The 21,676-nt window shown below is 45.1% G+C and overlaps 1 protein-coding gene across 3 annotated transcripts in view; it reads left to right on the top strand.

Annotated features, from left to right (window-relative positions):
* LOC121273029 (centromere protein F-like) overlaps positions 1-21,676 on the top strand; it is a 35,768-nt gene that overhangs the window by 8,980 nt on the left and 5,112 nt on the right. For 2 of the 3 annotated variants that reach the window (XM_041179973.1, XM_041179972.1), the window contains exons 3-14: positions 145-341; positions 1,102-1,217; positions 3,986-4,077; positions 5,433-5,745; positions 8,028-8,230; positions 8,877-9,002; positions 10,545-10,673; positions 12,065-12,187; positions 13,293-13,428; positions 14,063-17,100; positions 18,770-18,941; positions 21,028-21,549. In XM_041179973.1, the coding sequence (XP_041035907.1) occupies positions 145-341; positions 1,102-1,217; positions 3,986-4,077; positions 5,433-5,745; positions 8,028-8,230; positions 8,877-9,002; positions 10,545-10,673; positions 12,065-12,187; positions 13,293-13,428; positions 14,063-17,100; positions 18,770-18,941; positions 21,028-21,549 (5,167 nt within the window). The other variant, XM_041179974.1, reaches the window with a different exon arrangement.

Below are 21,676 nucleotides of genomic sequence, written 5' to 3'. Positions count from 1 at the left end.
GGACACCTGTATGGAGGAGAGTGACGGAAAGGTTTAGAGAGGGAATTATTTCTGTATGTGCAGCTTGAGTGGCACTTCCCTGCCAATCTGGGTACATCACCTGCAACCTCGTGCTCACTTTGTGCCACTTGTGTCATTTTTAAGCTCGAGGGTGAACGCGATGAGAATGCAACCTTGAGGAGAGAGACGCAGGGCCTGACGGAGGCACGTAACAATCTGGAGAAGGCACAGCAGAGGCTGTGCCATGAGATTCAGGTGAAGGAGGCCTTGGTATGCAGTCTGGAGGGGCAGCTGTTGGCCACAAAGAAACAGATAGACAGCCTGGAGCATGAGCTAAAAAGGTACCATCTCGGCTTATGCCAGTTCCTTTGCTATACTGGTTATTGGGGTGCTATCAGGGGAACAATAATGGGATGAGATGGGGCAAAGTAGGGGTGGAGGGGAGCCTAAATTTGAATCTGGGCGATGTGAATGTTGGCCTTTAAATGGTGCGCAATAGCCTGCAGCATTTTTTTTCCACAGTGACAAATCAAGGATTCAGGTGAGTGGATATGGAGTGCGCGTGATGTTTTGTGATTTGTTATCTGGGGCTCAGCTGTTGTGCAGTTCATTTGTGATTGTTCTGATGAAAAGTTGGTGATAGAAGGACATTTTGTTAAGGATAAGTCAAACATCATCTCGACCTTTGCTCTCTCTCTTTCTCTCTCTGTTACAATTTATCCTGCTTTTCCTGCTGCTGCTGTGATTGGTGCTGCTTTGTGCAGTTTTTGTTTCTGTCCTTAATAATCTGCAAACAGTTGTGGGATTCGCACTTACTCTTAACTCATTCATTGCTAGGACTGTAGAAACTGCTGAACTTCTCGCCGCTCTCGGCCTCCTTCCTGCTACAACATACAGACTTTTAAAACCCCAGGGTTTTAATCACTTTCCTGATTTTTTTTTTTCTGCTTCACCTCTGCTCTATCCAACCTCAGTGGTGTGCCCTTGCACCCATGGACTTTACCCCTTCACCTCGGGGTCTCAATAATAATTTTAAGGCTTTTTTTTAATATTAAAAGAAAAGGCTTTTTAATGCAAAGTAAAACCGTGGAATGATTTCAGGCTGGAAGCAGAGCTTGAGCGAAGTCGTAGAGCCCCAACATCAGCAGAATGCCAGCTCCAACTTACTCCAGCTAGGATCTATCCTGCGTGTACCACGCTGAGCAGCACTAATGAGGGTAAGTTTTATAGCTCAAGTCTAGCAAACCTGGTAGGAGTTTTTTTTTAAGGTTCTGTTTTGATCTTGAGTTACCTCAAGATACCTTAAAGTTACCTGATGTAGCTATCAGATGGGAACATCAACTTTCAAAGGGGGAGTTGGATAACTATCTGAAAGATTTTAAGAACTGCAGGGGAAGAGAGCTGAAATGGGTACAGTGGGCCGAATGGCTGCATCCTGTGCTGTAACCGTTCCATGACTTCATTGATTTTTTTTTCTGTGTTTTGTACAAACAGCATTTGCACCGAGCATCCCACCCAGGGACGGAGGGCAGACTCTCTTTCACTATCCCAAAATTGTGCTTCAGCCCCTACATCGGAAGGGTGCTGTCTTACTGCACGAGTGTGGCGTGGTTTGTCGAGCCAAAGCGCTCTCCATGTTGGTTCTTTGGAATAGACACCTTTGAGCAATTTCAAGGCACTGCCCATCAGGGGTGAGACTGACCCCCCCCCCCCCCCCCCCCCCCCCCCCCCCCCCACACACACACACACACACACACACACACACACACACACACACACACACACACACACAAAATCTCTTGTAGTTTTTTTTTGCCATGAGTGAGAAGGCAATCGTCCTATGGATTCAGATATTCCTTCCAAACCCTGGTTGGCTAGAAACGTTAAATTAGTTGTAATTGTAACTTTATAAAAACCTCATTTCAATTTTGCCCCATATCCTATTTAAAAAAACCTTTATTCAGTTCCTTTAGGCACCAGGTGAACTAATAGCAGGTTTGTCTTTAAGTCTGAAGGGTAAGGAGTGCCACATGCTCCTTGACAGCTTGACTCAGATATAAGTTGAGGGGCTTATGTCCTGGTTCAAAATGTTGAGCTGCTGCACATTCCTTATCCTGTTTACCGTACCGTTTTTTTCCCCTTTTGCTTTTATCTGCCCCCCTCCTGAAGACAAAATTCACTGGCAGGCCTGCTGTCGATCCTCGCAATTCCCTGCCTAAAAGACCACATTGTGTGTAAGGGGCAGACCATGGTAATCACCAGACTGTTTGACTGCAGGAAATGTCACAGAGTATGGCCATTTGCCTTCACTGGATATGCATGTACATTTTCAACCTCGTGATTGAGGTTTGGGATCTAACATTTCATCCCCAATCTGACCAGGGTTACTGAAACCATTTGTTGATCATCCAGGCTAAGGGAGAATTCTGCATAACATGGTTCAGCTCAGGAGCCCTGTTGGTCTGAGTGACCCTGTTCTGTGTTCAGAAAGACATTTGACACTGGAGCCATGAGTGAATTGAGGTGGTGGCGGATATTGGTGTAAGGGAATTAGCACTTGTTTTGCTTTTTATACTAGTGTCGGCAGCAAGCATTCCTGGATTGGGTATGGTAGAGATTAAAACTGGATTTTTAATCCACTGTTTCATCAGGCAACAGCAGTTGGGGTTTGGGAGCTTGAACCTAGGCAACTGAGGGCATGACCACCAGTGATAGAGTGATTAAAATCACAGATGCTGAAGAAGCCAGAATAGATGGGTGCAAAGATCTTGGAGGGTTATAGGGGCTGGAGGAGGCTACAGAGATAGGGAGGGTGTAGAGGCTGGAGGAGGCTAAAGAGATAGGGAGGGTTGTAGAGATTGGAGGAGGTTATAGATTGGGAGGCTTGTAGGGGCTGAGGAGGTTACAGAGATAGAGAGAGTTGTAGGAGCTGGAGGAGACTAGAGGCAGAGAGGGGCGAAGCCATGAAAGGATTGGAAAACGAGGAAGAGAATTTTAAAATCAAGGCATTATTGTACAAGAAACCAGTGTAGGTCAGCGAGCATGGGGGTAATTTCTACATCTTGGGTTAAGTACGAGGTGTAATGGTTTAAGGAGGTGAAGACCAGATGTTTAAAACCCTGGAGAGGCCATGAGTGGGTAAAGGAAGTCTGTTAACGTGTTCAGGTTCTGCTTGGTAATCCTCGGTGGGTGAAGGGAAGGCCCTCTTGTGTTCTTGCCAACCTCCAATGGCTCCTGTGCGCCAACAACTAAATCCCAAATCCTTGCCCTTGCCCCGTCTCTGCAACCTTTGACCTGCTGTCTCAGTGAGCAGGCAAAAGGGGAAAAAAAGAAACCTGACACAGAGTTTAAAAAACTACACTGTGGCTTCTCACTATACCTATATTTGTTGGGAACTACAAATATGCTATGTTAACCAGAAAATGTAGCATTGTGATAAAAACAGAAGATGCTGGAAATACTCAGCAGGTCTGGCAGCATCTATGGAGAGAGACACGGAGCCAAAGTTTCAGAGTAATGTGGATGCTTCCGCTCCTGAGGCTTTCGAGCTTCTTTTATCTTGAAGCCATTTTACTTCGGTTTCTGGGAAACCAGTGTGTCGCTGAGCTACTCGGTGTTTTATGTTGCTAAATCAGCTCCCTTACCTCAGCGGCAGGCTGTCAGACCCATGAAAAACTGGCTCTCTGAGTCTGCTGCTGGGGTAGGAGAGCTAGAACTGGTAGTGTGAATGTCTGGAGCTGGCATTTGGTCACTCTCAAGATGTTGGCCCTTGTGGAGATAGTGGGCTATCTTAATGAACTGCTTCAGCCCGTGTGGATAGGGTGCCCTGGGCTTTTGCCCCAGGCACAATGGGCTGGTGTTCCCATGCTCCTGCTGCCCTTGCCCTTCCATGTGTTGGAGGCTTTGGGGCTTGAGGGTTTCATGTTGTGGTTCCTAAAACACTAACACAAACTTTAATGTTTGCTATTCTGTTTTTGATATGCAGGTTCGAAATGGGATGAATTGCAAGAAAAATACAACCGAGAGGTAGAGGAAAAGAAGAGGCTAGTCTCTGAAGTGAAAGCTCTGAAATTGCAGGTTGGTATGAACTGGAGGTTCCGGTGGCTCTATAATCTAATGTAGCATTTGATTCTTGTGTAATTTTAGGGGTGCTGACAGACGCGACCATGGCGAGACATTGCAGATGGTTATTTCTCCCCCGTCACATCAGTTTTCATTTTGGTCCCCCTCTACTGAGAAAGCAGGTCAGAGATTGCAAAGACAGGGATAAGGATTTGGTCTCTTTCTTTTGGTAGCGAAGGAGCCAATGGAGGTTGGAAAGGATAAGGTGACCCTTCTTCCCTCCTGAAGATGGGCGAGTAAGGCCTTGGAACATGTTGGCAGTCCTCCTACAGTTGGTAGTCTCCACACTTCTGGTCCTACCCTCTGGAGCCTTCTTCCCATTGCCTAGACAGCCTCTCTTTGCCTTTAGTAGCCTCCATAATACCATCAAGTTTGATATCAGTCAACTGTCCTAATTCTCAGTCATGGATCTCCCCTCTTTGAAGCACCTTTGATGGCTTTACATAAATCCATGAAGATGTTGTCTTTGGAGCCGAATGGTTCATTTGCTTCCAATGTAACTAGAGGAGAAATTCCCACTGCGATTTTTCTGGCCCAGAGTTTTCCCCAGTTAGCTTTTCTCCTCTTCCAATAAGATGATTAGAATTGCCGGTTTGTGACTGTATATCAGTATGCTGTGGTACAGAGAATCTCACTAATTGTCAGTAGAAGTTCATCAGAGTGAGCTAACTCAACAGAAAATTTGTTCAGTTTGAAATGTCACCTTCAATTGCCAGTAACGTTTTTTTGTGTGTGTGTCTGACTAGTGAATAAAATCTGGTTTTATTTGGCTGGTATTTTCTCATTTTGCCCCTGCCAAGGCTGCACAGTGTGAATACTTAACTCTGCATCATCAGAGTGTGACCAGCAGTGAGGGAGAGTTACTGATCCCGTTCCTGCTTTTCCCTCACTGTTTGAGGAAAGCTTTTCGCCCCTGCCCACAGAAGTACTTTTTAGTCTCTCTCCCCCCCCCCGCCCTTTACCTCTACAGGTGCTGCATTATTCTCCAGCACCTTGCCAGAGGAGCGTTTTTTTCACGAGTGGGTATCTTCGGGCTGCGGAGGGTTTAATAGTTGAGACTGATTCTCACTCATAATTCATGCATTTTTGGAAATTTTGTCGAAGTGGGGACTAGATGCTGCTTGTTACGATGCATTCCGCAGTGGAATAACCAGTCAACAAGCACTGTTAATACCTATATGGGCAGTTTATTGCAGTGCTCCAGTTGCCACCGTGTCTCTCAAGTCAGCACCTTCAGGCTGGGGATGGAGAAGGTAGTCTCCTGCTGCAACACAAAGCACGGTTGCTCACTAAATGTTCTTTGGCCCAAGGTTCAACAGTTGCAATTTAGCAGCAACAAGAGTCACCGAGAAAGTGCCCCGCAGCAGATTAGAGCCGCCACATTTTCGTGGCAGCAGGAGAAAACGCCCACTCGTGTGCCGGAGAGTCCCGTTGGACGAGGGCTGCCTTCCTCCGTATTTCCATGGGAGCAGCCGAGGACACCTCCGCACTACAATTCCAGAAGCCCGCAGCAGAATGACAACAAAACCAGGAACCTTGGACCGGGATCCGGGAGCAGCCAACTCGGTCAGTTTGAGGAGCCTGGAAATGCGCAACTGCAGGAATTGAGGAAAGAAAACCAAGGTACTGTGACACTCTGGTGTTTTATATTGACATTTGGATTTCCACTGTCCTCTTCATCTCACAGATTTTGCCCACATTCCTGCTCAGGCTGTCTAGCGACATGCATAATTAAGAGGTGCAGAAAGAGGCTCCTAGATTGTAGAAATTTGGCATCTAGAAGAAGCTCCGATTCAAACATCAGTCCAGTGGTTAAAGACAGAAAATGCTGGAAAAGAGCCAGCCAGTCAGGCAGCATCTGTAGCGAGAAAGATAGGATTAATGTCAACGGTACAATGACCTTTCTTGAGGAAGTTGGAGATTTAATGGTTTATAAGCAAGCACAGAAGCAGGAAAGGTAGGTGGGAGGAAAGAACACAAGGGAAGGGCTGTAATGGGCGGGGGGCTGGTGGGTGGGTGCAGTTATGGTGGCGTGTGGCAAAAGGGTGCTGTAATGGGACAAAGTAAAGAAATAAGTGATGCATCCTCAAGAGGTATTATTGGAAAAAGCAGAGCCATCACTGCCTGCTGTCTGAGAAAATGGGAGCATTGATTACGATCAGAAATTGTTGAGTCAGGAAGACTGTAAAGTATCTAGTCAAAAGATGAGGTGATATTCCTTGAGCTTACTTCAGCTTCATTGAAACAGTGCACAAGGCCAAGAACAGAGAAGGAGTGGGATGGAGAATTAAAATGCCAAGTCACCGGAAGCTTGGGGGTCACACCTGTGGACTGAATGTAGCTGTTCAGCTAAGCGATGGCCCAGTCTGCGTTTGTTCACCCCGATGTAGAGACCACATCGTGAGCAGCAAATACATACCAAGTTGAAAGCACAAGTAAACCTCTGTTCCTCCTGGAAAGCGTGTTTGGGATCCTGGGAAGTCGGGGAGGTGAAAGGGCAGGTGTTGGATTTCCTGTAATTGCATGGGGAGGCGTTGAGCGAAGGATGGGAGGGTATGGATAATTGAAAAGTGGGCCAGTGTCTGATGACTACTAGGCTCTCTCTTTGTTTTCCCCATTCCTCACTTTAACTTTTTTACTCCATATATGTGCATTCTTTGGGTTGGAAGCTGGACTTGTGTGTAAATTCATATGATATGTAAATTGAAGTGAAAGAGAGAAACTAGGTAAATATTACATTTGAGTTTTGTTTTCTTACATTTGGGTGTGGCTGAACATGCTATTGTGATGAAAATGAACAAGTAATAGTGGTTACGGGGACGATAATGCCAAAAGGCACTTGATAAAGTGCCACACAAGGTCAATAGGCAAGATAAGGGCTCATGGAGTTGGGGGTAATATGGATAGAGGATTGGTTACAGATGTTAAGCAATGAGTAGGCAAAAATGTGGCATTTTCAAGTCAGCAGGCGGTGAATAGCAGAGTGCCAGAAGGATCAGTGCTGGGCCCTTGGCTATTTACAATCTATAATAATGACTAAGAGACGAAGATTAATGTATCTATACAAAACTAGGTGAAAAGATAAGCTTTAGGGAGGGCACAGAGAAACTGCAAAGGGATGTAGATTTTGGTGTAGCAAGCAAGTAGGAAGGCATTAGCCTTTATTGCAAGGGGATTGGAGTAGAGGAGTAAAGAAGCCTTGCTACAATTGTTCAGGGCTTTGGTGAGACCACACCTGGAGTACTGTGCACAGTTTTCGTCTCAATATTTAAGAAAGGATATATTTGCGTTGGAGATGGTACTGCGAAGGTTCTTAAGGTTAGCCCCTGGGATGAGAGAGGGTAAACTGGGCCTACGTTCTCTGGGAGAAGAATGGAAAATGATCTCATTCAAATGTACAAGATTCCGCAGGGGCTCGACAGGGTAGATACTGGAAGGTTGTTTCCCCTGGCTGGGGAACCTAGAACGGGGGCACAGTTTCAGGATTAGATGCTGACCATTTAGGTCTCAGATGAGGAGACATTACTTTACTCAAATCGTTGTGAATCTTTGGAATTCTCTACATAGGGTTGTGGATGTTCCAGCATTGAATGTGTTTAAGGCCGAGATAGATAGATTTTTGGTGTCTCAGGGAATCGAGGGATATGGGGAGCAAGCAGGAAAGTGGAGTTGAAGCCCAAGATCAGCCATGATCATATTGAATGGTGGAGCAGGTTTGACAGACCGTATGGTCTACCCCTGCAACTATCTGTGTTTTTGTGAAGTTTAAAACTAATTATTGGAATATGCAAATAGGAAGCAGGTTTCAGATGATGCAGAATCTCTTTTCCATATTCCTTGCTGTTTTGCAGTGTGAGAGATCTTAGAATATGATTTTCTTTCTTGTCTTCTCTCATTTATTGCAGTGCTACAGTGTACAATGTCTGAGCTGGAAGTTTGGGTTCAGTCGCAAGAGAAAGAGATTAAAAATCACCTGAACAAGTTGCAGGAAGTGCAGTCAAACCTGGAGAAATCCAAAGCAGAACTGGCAATGAAAGAACAAGCTCTGAGTAAGAGCAAGGATGAGCTAATGAGAGTAACTGTGCAGCAGGAGCAGACCAACAACAAGGTTTGACACCTCTTGGGAGTTGAGTTATACTTAACCGTTGCATTCCCATGAGCTCTGAGTGCAGACCCATTAGGATAAAGGATAGGGGGCAGGGCCAGTGGGTGATGTACAGGATTAGATGCTGAGCTTTGATCTTTAGGAATTAGGTTCAAAACCAGTTTATACTAAATGGAATTAAAATTTTCCCTACCAGTCTTCTCCATTTGTTGCTGCAGGAGCTCATTACAAATGTGTTTGGTGCAGTTCTGAGTGAACATGGAGTCACACGCGAGCCATTGAAGTGTCCTTAAGTTTAAACTAAGTTGGCGATCTTGGTGAGAGAAGCCACAGGAATGGTAATTGCCAGATGTCATGTGGTTACATTAGGGGTCGCTCTTTTGAAGTTGGGGGCTGAGACACTTTATTTCGGCAAAGTAGAAGGAGTTTCACTCTGCATGTGGTTTGTGCTGTATCTCATTCAGTTGAAGGTATTTGATGTAACTGTGTGGAGGGAGCTTTACTCTGTACCTAACCCCCTGCTGTACCTGTCCTGGGAGTGTTTGGTGGGGACAGTATAGAGGGAGCATTATTGTTACAAGTCATGTGCTGATATGGTGAAGGTATAGGGTAGCGAAGTTGGTGATTTATTTTTCTTCTATCTTACCAGTGTGCACTTCTGGAGCAGAAGCTGAAGCAGGTTTCCGAGGAGCTGAGCTGTCAAAGACAGAATGCAGAAAGTGTTCGACGCCTGATGGAGCAAAAGTCTAAGGACAAGGAGAAGGAACACCAGGAGGTTAGAATAAACAGGGTGGTGTAGAGTCACTTGCACAAATGCATCCTCTAATCCTTCCATGGCTGACTGCTTCACTCTCTTGCAGTGCATTGCAATTGTCTCCAATTTGCAAACTCTTCATTTTGTACATAGGTGCATGACCTGAATTATGACGTGCAACTCCTGTACGTAAACCTGAGGGGCCTTTGTGGCCCCCTGCAGACATTGCCTGTCTTTTACCAGGACTTGATCAAAGTCCGGAGCGTGGTTGCCTTGCGACACAGCTCTGCCGTGAGGAGAGCGGCTGTCGTCAGAGAGCTGCTGCTCAGGAATCTGCACCTCCGCCATTTTCGGTGGCTGGGGGAGAGAAGGGATGTGGCTGCCGGGGTTACCAGGATCGGGGATGTGCTGGGTGGCAGATGAGTGGGCTGGATACTTCCACAGTAGTTGTCGTGCATCGGTAGATGTCCAGCTCGCGGCCCATGCCATTTAGGACCTTAGGACAGTCGTGCTTGGCCCAGACATCCATACTGGGACTCAAGGTGGCACAGGTGCGCAGTGTCTTCCGTCCGAGCGTACCCCTGTTCGGGCAGAATTCCACATTGGCCCTAAGCCCTGAACCCTCCCTGGGGAGCCAGAGCCCTGCAACCTGAGTCGCCTCGTGGAAATGCCCTCCATGCCCTTTAGCATGGTGTGGAGTGATTTCCTGTATGGGCTGCTGCTGCTGCACGCCCTTCACTTCCCTGCCCTCACCCGCTGCCTGGCGTGCCTTGTTACCTCATTTAATGTTTGTAAGTTTCCTTTCAATTTTGTCTTTTGTTTTTGCAGTTTCCCTTTAAGGGGCTGCCTTTTAATTTGTCCCCTAATTTGTTAATTTCTTTTATTTGGTTTGACTCGAAAGAGTTGTATCCATTTCCGGTTGAGAGCCAGCACCTGGGCATCTGCCTCACTCTTCACCGATTCCACTTGGGATGTGAGGAGGCAAATAGGGTTCAAGAGTTGGTTCCAAGATGACACATCTGGTGCTGGGATATGGTTCCACTAGCACCAGCAGTTCTCTGCTATCTCCCACTGTTCATGTGGGAACTAACACTGAGCATAGCAGTGGGCTGTTAATCCATGAGGGCACAACAGCCAAGCCTGATGCTGCAATGCAGATTTGCACAGATTTGTACTTTGCAGCACTGGGTGGTGATGGGGAGCAAGTGTCCCGGCTTTTTTTGCCTTTCCCCACTTCCTTCCTAATCCTTCTTAGATCTAAGTGCAGTTCTAGTGCCCCAGTTAATATACAGGCTGAAATTAGGTTTTTCACAACAGAAGGACTCTGATACGTTGCTTGTGGGGAATTGTACGCTGGACTGCTTTTTGAAGTGTAAGTACATGCCTTATCAATATTGGCAGCTTGCCTTCTTGGATGACAAGTACCCAGGAAGCTGGAGTTTGCTTCTCGTGGTACGGTGCACTAATTACACCTATTCTATTACTCAGCATTACTTGCAGAAATGTTAACTGATGAATCTGTTAATAAAAGGTGTTTTGTGGTTTTGCCCTACCTGATTATAGGAACTGTCAGACCAGCAAGGTGCATATCGTAACCTCGAACATCAATGCAAGCAAGAGAAAAACCAACTAAATCAGGAGATCCAGAAGCTCAAGACTGAGCACCTGGCTTTACAGTCTGCAATCGATAAAGTAAGAGAAGCTAATTTTTGTCCATGAGTTTGAGAGGAAGCTCAGGAGGATATTCTGTTATGTTCATCTGAAAAAAACTTTACCCAGATAGTGTTAGGACTGTGGAACTCGCCACCATTGAGGGACACAGTGGCATAGTGGTAATGCCACCAAACTAATAACCCAAAGGCCCAGGCTCATACTCTGGAAGCACAGGTTCAAATCCCACCACAGCAGCTGGGGGAATTTAAACTCAATTAATAAATCTGGAATATAAAGCTGGTCTCAGTAATGGTGACCATGAAACTATCATTGAATTTTTTTTTTTAAAAAAAAAACCTATCTGGTTCACCAATACTCTCTAGGGAAGGAAATCTGCCATCCTTTTCCGGTCTGGCCAACATGTGACTCCAGACCCACAGCAATGTGGTTGACTCTTAACTGCCCCCTGAAATGGCCCAGCAAGACACTCACTCATTCAAGGGCAATTAGGGATGGGCAACACGCTCTGGCCTCGCCTGTGATGCCCACAACCCATGAAAGAACAAAAAAAAATCTTCCTCATTCATTTGTCAGTCTTGCCTATTCTATCTGATGTGTAATTTAATAATATTTAACCAGAACCATGTTCACACTTGTGAACATGGCATGCAGGCAACTGCATGCACCAAGACAATTTTACTTCAAAGGCATGCAAAGTTCTTACCTGAAACATTTATGGTTTGGGTGTGGAAGAAATCATCCAAGATTTTGTTTTTTTTTTTTTAGTAACAATATCAGCCACAATAGCAAGCCACACACACCAAGGGCAATCAGGGATGGGCAACAAATTATGGCCTTGCCAACAACGTCCACATCTCATGAAAGAGTAAAGGACAAAAAAGAAATAAAGAAACTTGGAGTAGTTGAGACCAAACAGCTCAGATACATTTGAGGGGATATCTGTTGCAGGTAGAAAGGAAGAGAAGAAGCTTATGCTAATAGAGATAGGAGGAAGCTGTCGTGGAACATAACCACCACTATGTACCAGTTTCAGTCCTGCACAATCTCTGCAATTGGTTTGGCACTGTAAACGGAGTACATAGCTTTGTGTGGAACTGGGGGTGAGCCTCCATCTTGGTCTGAACTTCGTCAGATGATCTCAGCTGACCAGCTTTTTTTCTCCTTAAATTACCATGTACTGTTTAATGGAAAACAACTAGCAACTTAGTACAAAACCTACATGTAAAATGCTCGTTGTGGTTAAGTGTTTGCCGGTTTTCTTCAGATGTTATTGGTAAATGGGCTGGGTGAAATTACCTGGGATTTTCAAATTGTGTCGATGTCCTGACCTCAGCGACATGTTTTCTCGGCCTTGTAGTTCTGTGTTTGCCGGGACGGTTCTCTGAGCTTATGTAGTTTCTTTCTGACAGATGGCAGCACAGAAACAGCTGGTGGACAGGGAGTTGGAGGAAGTCAAAGCTAAATTTCGCTGTGCAGAAAAGGAACTTGCAACTCATCAGAGGAAGGGGGACAGTCTGCAGGAAAGTCTCCAGGTGATGTTTAATGTGGGTGTTACAGTATTGAAACAAACCTGTCTTTTAATGTTTCTGGGTTCCCTGCTGTTCGGAGCTGGAGAATGCCAATTAGCTCCTGGAATCAGTTACAACATTCAATTAGATATGTGACCTAGACCCATATTGTCTGCTTTTGCCTTATATCCCTTAATGGCTTTGATTAACAAAGATCTATCCGTCTCAGATTGAAAATTTAACAATTCATCAGTTGCTGCTTGTTGAAGAATTACAAACTCCTGCCACCCTTCACTCCTGAAAGGTCTGGCTCTAATGTGTCCTGTATTCCTAGACTCCCCAGCCAGCGGAAATAGTTTCTCTCTATCTGTTCCCCTTTCACTATTGTGAAACCTTCAATCAGATCACCACCCCAACCTTCTAAATTCCATGAAATAAAACCCTAATTTGTGTAATCACACCTCAGCAAGTTAACCCTTGGAGTCCAAGTATTATTTGAGTAAACCTATGCAATATTCTATCTTAAGATGTGTTGTGGTGACAATAATGTTCTGGACTCCAGGAATACTTGCGGCTGGGTGGATACGCAGCATGTAAAATCGGTTGGATATCTATGTATTGGTTCAGTGGAGCCACGTGAGATGCTCCCCCATCACTGATAGCATCACAATTAACTTGGCAGCAAGGAGATCTTATTGGATGGAGGCAGAAAATTGATATCCCCTTTAAAAACAGAAATGCTATTCTGATACACTAGAATTAGAGAGCAGTAGAACATGAGTTTTACATAGCTAGCCCTCAAGGAAGGGACTGAGGAGGAGGTTAGATTTATAGAGCAATGTTGAGGAGAATTGGGAGCAGGTCTCGGGCTTGTCCTCATTGTCCAACCAGTGGTGCAGGGGACCAAATGAGAGTAGGGTGAGAAGAACAAAGGGAGTGGTCTGACAAGCAGGCAACCTATTTGACTGAATCCAGGATCATGTGCTGGTTTCTAGTGTTCCAGTGTTGCTATAACGTCTAGGTTATTGGTGTTTGGGGACTGGTTGCTGTTGGTGCATCAACAGCAGTTTCCAGAGTAACCTTGCTTATTTTATTCACTTTCTGTTTGTGACTCTTTTTTTCCTTTCAGGAAGCGCTTAAGGAGAAAGACCGCATCAGTACCTGGCAAGACCAAAGCACTCAGAGAATCGTGCACCTAGAAGCACAGATGAAAAGGCTGGAGAAACAGCTAAACCTGAGTGAGAAAGCAAGGGAAGCAATTAAAAGTGAGGCATCTCCTGTGCTGTAGTTCTCCCCTGATGTTTATTCCCAGTAAAGTTATTGAATAAGAGTAACAGTAGTTTAGAGTGTTAAACTCTGACTCTTCAAATTGAATTGAATGTTGGGTGCTCTTCCTGAGTGGCTAGTAAAACAGTTAGCTTAGTGTTATGCCTTCTAGTCGGAGCTCGCCTCAATCCCTCACTGGTGCTCACACTCCAGGTCTCCCAAGGGCCACCGTTTGGAGGTTTCATCCATTTGAGCTGGGATAGGACAGGGTGGGCTTTTGTGAATGGGTACGAGCTGATCAGTCTGCTATTTGCACCTACCTGTCCATTAACATGCTGACTCTATCTGATTTTACAAACCTTGTGCAAACAAAGCAATGTGAGGAAAGTGGGAAATAGTGTGTAAGCAGCTTTTCAATTATAGTAGACTGAATCATGAGTTGTCTATGTTACATTAACAGTGTGTTCACGAGGTTACTATCTACTGAGACATTGGTCAATTGTATTGATCATTTGGGCAATGCCATAGCAGTAAGGGCAGGTGATGAAGGAATGCTTTTGCTATTATGACTTTGAGCAAGAGACATAGTTATGTCGTCATATACAAGCCTAACAAAGTTTTTTTTAACTTTAGCTGAAAACCTGACTCTTGCATCTAAACTTAAAGATCTTCAGCAGAAACTGGAACATGAATTCCACCTGAACTCCGGAAATGCTGGTCTTGCTGCCATGGTAAGCGAGTTGAGTATGACAGATCAGAACGAGGTCAACGAGTGTGAACCAGGTGAAGAGCAAGAGAGCCATCAATCAAACGATGGGCAGTTTGATGGTACAGACACAGTTGTGGGATGGCCAGTGAAAGTCGGAGAGAAAATGTTGGACTCTATGGAAGGAAGTCAACTTGGAGAATTAGAACTCCTGGCGAAGTCTATTACCTTGGACCAAGACAACGGGACCAACATCAAGGAAGATCCAAGCTTAAACACTGAAGTAAAATTGGAAGCTGTGCAAAGTGGAGCATGGACAGAATCCCGAAGCTTGGAAGCAGCAAGGGATGTGTTCCCAGATCCTGAAGAGAAAGCGGGGACACAACTCCAGGAGCTCGACAAAGAAACAAAGAAAGAATTCAAAGCGGGTGGAGCAGAAACTGCAGTCAGACCTAGTGACTCTGTAGAGAAGGGTCAGGCAATGACTGACTGGCTTGACAAACCAATCACAGTGTCTGTACACCTAAGAGAACATGAGGTGGAATTGGACGAAGTAAAAACGAAAAATCAGATGTTACAGCGAGAGCTGGATAACCTGAAACAAATGCTTGATAGTAAAGTGATCGAAGGCCAGAAAAGCCAGCAGACTGTAGCAGAACTGAGGCAGAAGCTGAAGCAGGCAATGCAAAGATGCGCTGCAGAGGCTGAGTACTCCACTACACTGGTTACTGTACAGGCAGGGCAAATTAGTACCCTGGAGAAAGACCTGGAGCATGAGAGAGTCAACGTGTCAAAGCTGCAAGAGACCAATAAGATGCTGGAGCTTGAGTGCAGCAAATTCTCAGAGCTAACCAGATCCAAAGCTGGCCCCAAGAGATCAGATGAAGATGAAATTCAGATTCTGCAGAATGCTGCATCTGAGAAGATACAGCAGCTTGAACAACAGATTGTGGAACTTAATAGTGAAAAGAGTTGCATTGAGGCGATCATAAAGGCAGATGGCAGGCCAGTTGTTGTTGCCGGTGAGAGCAGTGACGACCTCCTGGAATGCCTGGAACACAGAGATGCTCAAAACCTTGAGCTTAGTGAGATGTCTTTAAATCAGCCCAATCACGTGTGTTGTGACCCGAGAGAAATGCTGGAACAGAAGCTGAATGAGGAGAAAACTTGTTTTATGGAAATCATGAAGGGGGGTGATGGGAGTGGTCATAAGAAGGACAATCGAGGACTCTTCCTGGAGTACTTAAAGCACAAAGTTGTTGAGCGCCTCGAGTTTGATGAGCAGTTGCTAGAGCATCGGAAACATCTCGTTGACCTTCAGCAACAGTGCAACGAGCTGACCATAGAGAAGGAGCAAGAAGAGAAAGCAAAAAGATATGCTCAGGATAAGTTTGACAATCTACAGTCCAAAATTCACAGGGAGACACAGCAATTAACAGTGGCCCTGGAAGCCCAAAGTAAGAACATAGAGGGTCTTCTCTTGAGCATGGAAGAGAAGGACCAGACCATTCTGGTTTTAAGTGAACGTCTGCAAAATTCTTTAAAGGTGCTGTCATGCCTTCGGACGGAGAATTACGAGCTGAAAACTAACTTGAAGACAAATTTGGACTTCTCCAAAAGGGAGTGTGTTGACAATGCAGATTTCCCCAGGAACACCGTGCTGGAGCAAACCAGTGGTGGGCAGTTTTCTCAGGCTAGCCGAAAGGAGCATGAAAAGGGCGGCGTGTTGTCTGTGGGTGAGCAAGCCCCCCCGATAAATGGAAGAGCTGTGCCTGCTGATGGAACTGTACAAAATTCAGAGCTCAGCCATGGTGAGAACCTGTTTGATCACTCATTGCTCCTACCTAAAGATCAGGCAGTCCACTTGATCCTGACACGGGAGGATGAATTCGTAGAACTAAAGGTGCCCTTGCTAATCAGTTCAGCTGTGCAGAAGATGCCAAAACCGGAAGAGGATCCTGAAAAGCAGGCGCAGCAGATAACAAAAGCCGAAACTAACAGTTGTAAAAAGGTGTCAGATGTACCAAAAGGGCAGAGGGCAGGTTCTGTCCCATCTACGGGGGCTCTCTCAGACGAATCGGGGATGACCATGGCAGGAAGTTCTGCACGGCAAAATATAATTCAGTTGACACAGGGCATTGAAAGCCTAAGGAAGTATAAGGAACTGGGTTATGTGGAGAGCGATGATAGTGACGTGGCCCAGCATTGGCAGAACGTCAGATGTTCTGATGGTTTGCAGATGAAGATTGGTGAGTTGGAGGAGGAGATGACCCTACATACCAAGAAATCCCAAGATGAAGCTGAAGCACTAACTGAGGAGGGAACAGCAGAAATTGCTGATTCCAAATTTGCCCTTGGTTTAGAAGGAAAGCGGGCAGTTGACGAATTGAGAACGGAGGCAGAGCTGATTGAAGAAGTGGAAAGGGTGACTGGCAAATTGAATGAAGCCTTAAAGGTTTCAGAAGAGGAACACCGAGTAACAAAAGAATTGAACCAGAAAGTGATTCATGCTTTGAACAAGGAATTGAACTCCTTGAATGAGAAATGCACAATTCTAGAACAAGAGAAGGAACAGCTTTGTTTGGAAGTTCAGAAAGCCCAGGAGGCAGCCAGTGACTTGCAGTCTGAGAAAGAAGACTTATTGAACACAATCCAATCCAGCGGGGCTCTGCTGAGAGGGAGTACTGAAGAGAGAAGCTGCTTTGAGCGAGAGTTGGGGGCACTGCGGGAGTGGAAGCAGAAGGCTTTAGAAGGCACTACTTCCTGTGAAAGTGGAAAGGAAAATGGCCAGGTGGAACGCCATACATTGCAGGAGTCTATGCTGGAGATGCAAAACCAAATGCAGGAACTGGAAGAAGAATGTAAGGCGTTGAACAGCGCAGTCACAAATGCAAAGCACTCCCAGGAACAGCTTCAGGAAAAGTTGGAGCAAACCCGGTCTGAGAAGTCTGAGCTACAGAATCAGGTGCTGTACAGTTATTTTTCTCCCTTATCTTCCAATATTCCCCCCTCTTTTCCTGAAGGTGCAAAATGTTGCAGGTAACTCTCTGCAGGATTTAAGAGGGGCCATTTCCACCTTTTTATGTTTTATACCAGAAAGTATTTATATAGCACCCTTCCATGACCACGGTGTCTCAAAACACTTTACAGCCAATGAAGTACTTTTGAAGTGAATGGCCTCTGTAATGTAGGAAATGTTAGTATATTTATTATCCTACCTGTCTCCACTTGCCTGTGATCAGACTGTTTTTCTGTGACCGCACTGCCCTGGGTTCAATTCAAGAGTCTTAATTCCAGAGCACTAAGGGATCCGAGGGATTTTGTGGCTGAGGCTGGTAGCAGCTAGACTGGCTGTGGGAGTCTTGTGATAGACAATGCAGGTTAGTAGTTGTGACCTTTATGAATCTTGAATTTTTGTCATGTTGGAGGGCTGTACAGAACCATAACGCAGGTTTACTTTTGGACTTTTTAGAGCAGTAATGCAGGAAGTTAAAATGAGGATACGTTCATCTGCTTGGGTGGATGTGAAAGATCCCTCGGCACTATTTCGTGGAACAGAAGTCATCCCCAGTGCCCTGGTCAATACTTAACCCTCCAGTACCTTCACTAAAATAGATAATCTGATCATTAGTTTATGGGAGCTTGCTATATGCAAATTGACTGTCATGTTGCCTACTTTACAACAGACTGAATTTCAGGAGCACTTCAGTGGCCGTAAACTGCTTTGGGGTGTCTTGAGTTTGCGAAAAGCGCTATATAAATGCTGGCCTTTTTATCCTCTGAAGCAAACTTTTGTTAGAACGGTTACACTTTACAGTTAAATGCTTTGGTACCTTAAAAGACAGGTACAACTTAACTTGTCGTGTGGAAATGCTAAATTCAAAATTGAGATTGTGGCTTTCTTTCTAACCTCACGTCAAAATGTGATTTGCCTTTCTCTTCCTTCTCCCTCCACCCTAACTTTCTCCCCCCACTGCTGAATTTTCTTCTAGCATGGTTCCATAGATGCTGATAGCTCTCTGGTACCTGGCCATGATTTTATTCTTGACGTGTGCAGTGGGACAGTGTCCTCTCCTCATTGAATTTCCCAGCCAGGTAGCAATTAGGAGGTGAAACTCTGACTGATTTCCTCTCCCTAAGGCAGAGGCACTGAGGACAGTTTAACACCCCAACTTCTCTGCTGTTGAGCTCCGCTAACGTGGCAAAGTTGAAAGTTCTCTTGCGTCTCAGTTCCACACTAGCTGAGCCACCAGGAACTCTTCCTGTTAAGTCAGATTCCCTCTTTCTGGAGATTTTTCGCTCCGTTTATCTATGCTTCTTAATGCTTCAAGCCCTTGCAAAGGTAAAAATGTAAGAAATAGGAACAAGAGTAGGCCATTCGGCTTTGCGAGCCTGCTCTGCCAGTTAATAAGACCATTGCTGTCTTGATTGTGGCCTTAACAGCACTTTTCCTGCTTGCCAGCCCCACCCCCATAATCTTTGACTGCCTTGACAATCAAAAATCTTTCTGATGTGCAGATTTTGACGTAGCATGCAGCGGAACATTGAATTGCTGCTGTTGCTCAAACCAGCCTGACAAGATTAGACTCACAGGCTCCAGAAATACATTTGACCTATTCGAATGCTGCTTGCAGGTTGGCCATCTGCAGAAAATAGCTGTTGAGCTGAACAAAGAAAAGGTGGAACTGCAAGCCAAGTTGAAGCAGTGGGAGAGAAGCCCTGTGGGCAAAGAGGAGATTCCTGGAGACGTCACGCAGGAGAATGGTCCTTGTGAGGACCTCCTGCCGGACGGCAGCCAGCAAAAAGGTACCGTGTGAATTACCTTTCAGACGTATTACTCACTATCAGTTTTGGTGGTGCAGCAGTTGTGTAGAAAGGCAGGATTTCAGAAGTGGACATGTTTTTGTTTTGTTGGTTTGAATGTGCTCCCTCGTGTAAAGGCGATGTATGATGCTGATTTGCACAGGAAAGCAGATCCCACCCTTGGTCCTGGGCTCACTTGCTTTTATTTTTAATTCATTTTACGGAATGTGGGCTTCGCTGTCTAGGCCAGCATTTATTGCCCACCCAGAATTGCCCTTGAAAAGGTGGTGGTGAGCTGCCTTCTTGAACTGCTATAGTCCATGTGGTGTAGATAAACTCACAGTGCTGTTAGGGAGGGAGCTCCAGGATTTTGACCCAGCGACAGTGAAGGAACGACTTTATATTTCCAAGTCAGAATGGTGAGTGGCTTGGAGGGGGAACTTCCAAGTGGTGTTCTCATGTGTCCGCGGATCTTGTCCTTCAAGGTGGTAGCAGTCATGGGTTTGGAAGATGCTGTCTAAGGAGCCTTGGTGATGCAGTGCATCTTGTAGATGATACACACTTCTGTCACTGTGTGTTGGTAGTAGAGGGAGTGAATGTTTGTGGAAGGGGTGCCAATCAAGTGGGGCTGCTTTGTCCTAGATTATGTCGTGGACACTGTCCAGGACAAACTAATGCAGTAGTTAGGATGTTGCAATAACTCCAATGTTCCCAGTCGGTAGATGGAAAGGAATTGTTCAGCAGCCACGTTCCTGACCTGTAAGCTGATTGTAAAATGTGGTTGTCGTGGTGCCATTTGTCAAAAAGCTTCTCTCTCACCCGCTCACTGGTCTTGTGGATGAAGAGCAGTCTCTTAATTGAGGCCAAAATTTCTTGATGGAAACTTTGGAATCTCCCGTTTTCTGGAGAACGTTCCTTTCGTTTGCAGGGTGTTTATTTAACCCAGAAAATAGATGTCCCTATCCCTGTTTTATAGTGAAAGTGATTTGGATTTCACTCCAAAGGGTTGTAAATTTTTGGAATTCTCTGCCCCCAAAAGAGTTGTGGATTCCCCATCTTTGAGTGCATTTAAGGCTGGGATAAACAGATTTTTGGTGTCTCAGGGAATTAAAATCCGCCATGATCGTATTGAATGGCAGAGCAGGCTCATTAGTTTATGTGGTTTACTCCTCCTCCTCCTTGTGTTCTTGTGGATTTGGAATGTGTGGACAGGTGTGTGATTACCTTCAGATTTACTTAGCTGAAGTTTCTGTAAGTTAGCCTAAACATTTTTTTCTGCTAACTGCATTTAAAATGAAAATGTTTGATTCTATGACTGGCTTATATTTGTAGAGGGTGTGCATTTGTACGTCTTGATAGCTGAATGGTTTCTTGGTGCTAAGTCTTCCAATTTTGTTTCAGATGTAGCATTTTTGCACTACCGGAACTTGAGCATGTAATCTAGGTGAATACTTCTGAATTGCGAGAGTGTTTCACCGTGAGATGTGTAGCCTTTGAGGCCTTGTCTGTTCAGGAAGGCATTGCACAATTTGTAGGTAGTTCTTTCATTGGCTGACCAACTTTTATCCTTCAGCTAACATATTTGAAAGACAGCAAAGCTACTGTTTGTGGGACCTTGCTAGTGTTTAAAGTTAGCTGCAGCGGTTGCCTACATAACAACTCTAGCTGCCCTTCATTAAGTAATCAAGTAAGTCAATCTGGAATGTGAAAGACACCAGATTAAGACAGATTATTATTTTTTTCCAGGGCGTCTTGACTTGTAACTTGTCCCATTCTGCTCCTGTTTGTCATTGTACTAGGCCAAAAGTTATTGAATAGGAAACCAGTCAAGAGGTTTCTGAAAGAGGGAGGTGGCAATAACTTTCTTGAGAATTTACCAATTCAAAATATTCCAATGTGGACTTAATTTTCACAAAAGAACTTTTTGCATCTGTGGTGAAAATGATATAAAATACAGCAACTGCAAAATGGAAATCCAAAACAAATTTTTCATTAAGCTCGTTCAATTGGGGATTTTACCTCAAGACGCTGTCTGATTTAACACAGTCAGAAACACTTTTTAATGTAATATTCTTGCTATTTCTTTAAGCTACTGCGCAGACCACAGCAAGCAAGCTGGGTGCTGACCTGGAAGCTTTGCGACAAAGCATTCAAAAGAAAAGTGAAGAGGTTGATCGCAATCTGCTCAACTATTCTGATCATCTGAGCAAGCGTCAAGAGCTAGAGGCGTCTAACAAGATCTTGTTTAAAGCTGTCAATCACCTTTATGAGTGCAAGGCTGAAACTCTCAAGAGCGACCAATGGAAGGCGGCTGGCTCAGAGTCACGGACATCAATTGAGGACAAGAAGCCTGTGGCTGGACAGCACATTGGTGGTGAGCCTGCCCAGGCAGGTGAATGGGACCAGATTGAGACCAGCCAGAGGTCAAAAGGACATGCTAATCTTGCAGGACATTTAAAAAAGTTAAATCCTGCGGAGCTCGTGATGAAAATCAACACTGCTGAACTCGCTGCAAGAATACAGAAAAATCGGCAATTCCGGCATCACCTGTCCGTGGCGTTTGATGAAACGGAGTACGAACCATATGGACTACCTGATGTGGTGCAAAAGGGTAGGTTGCTAGCCACGTTTCAGGACAGGTACAGCACGGGGTTAGATACAGAGTAAAGCTCCCTCTACACTGTCCCCATCAAACACTCCCAGGACAGGTACAGCATGGGGTTAGATACAGAGTAAAG

This window comes from Carcharodon carcharias, chromosome 37, assembly GCF_017639515.1.
Source record: "Carcharodon carcharias isolate sCarCar2 chromosome 37, sCarCar2.pri, whole genome shotgun sequence".
Lineage (NCBI taxonomy): Eukaryota > Metazoa > Chordata > Chondrichthyes > Lamniformes > Lamnidae > Carcharodon > Carcharodon carcharias.
The sequence above is the reverse complement of the archived record's forward strand: the minus strand, read 5'-3'. Positions and strand labels throughout refer to the sequence as shown.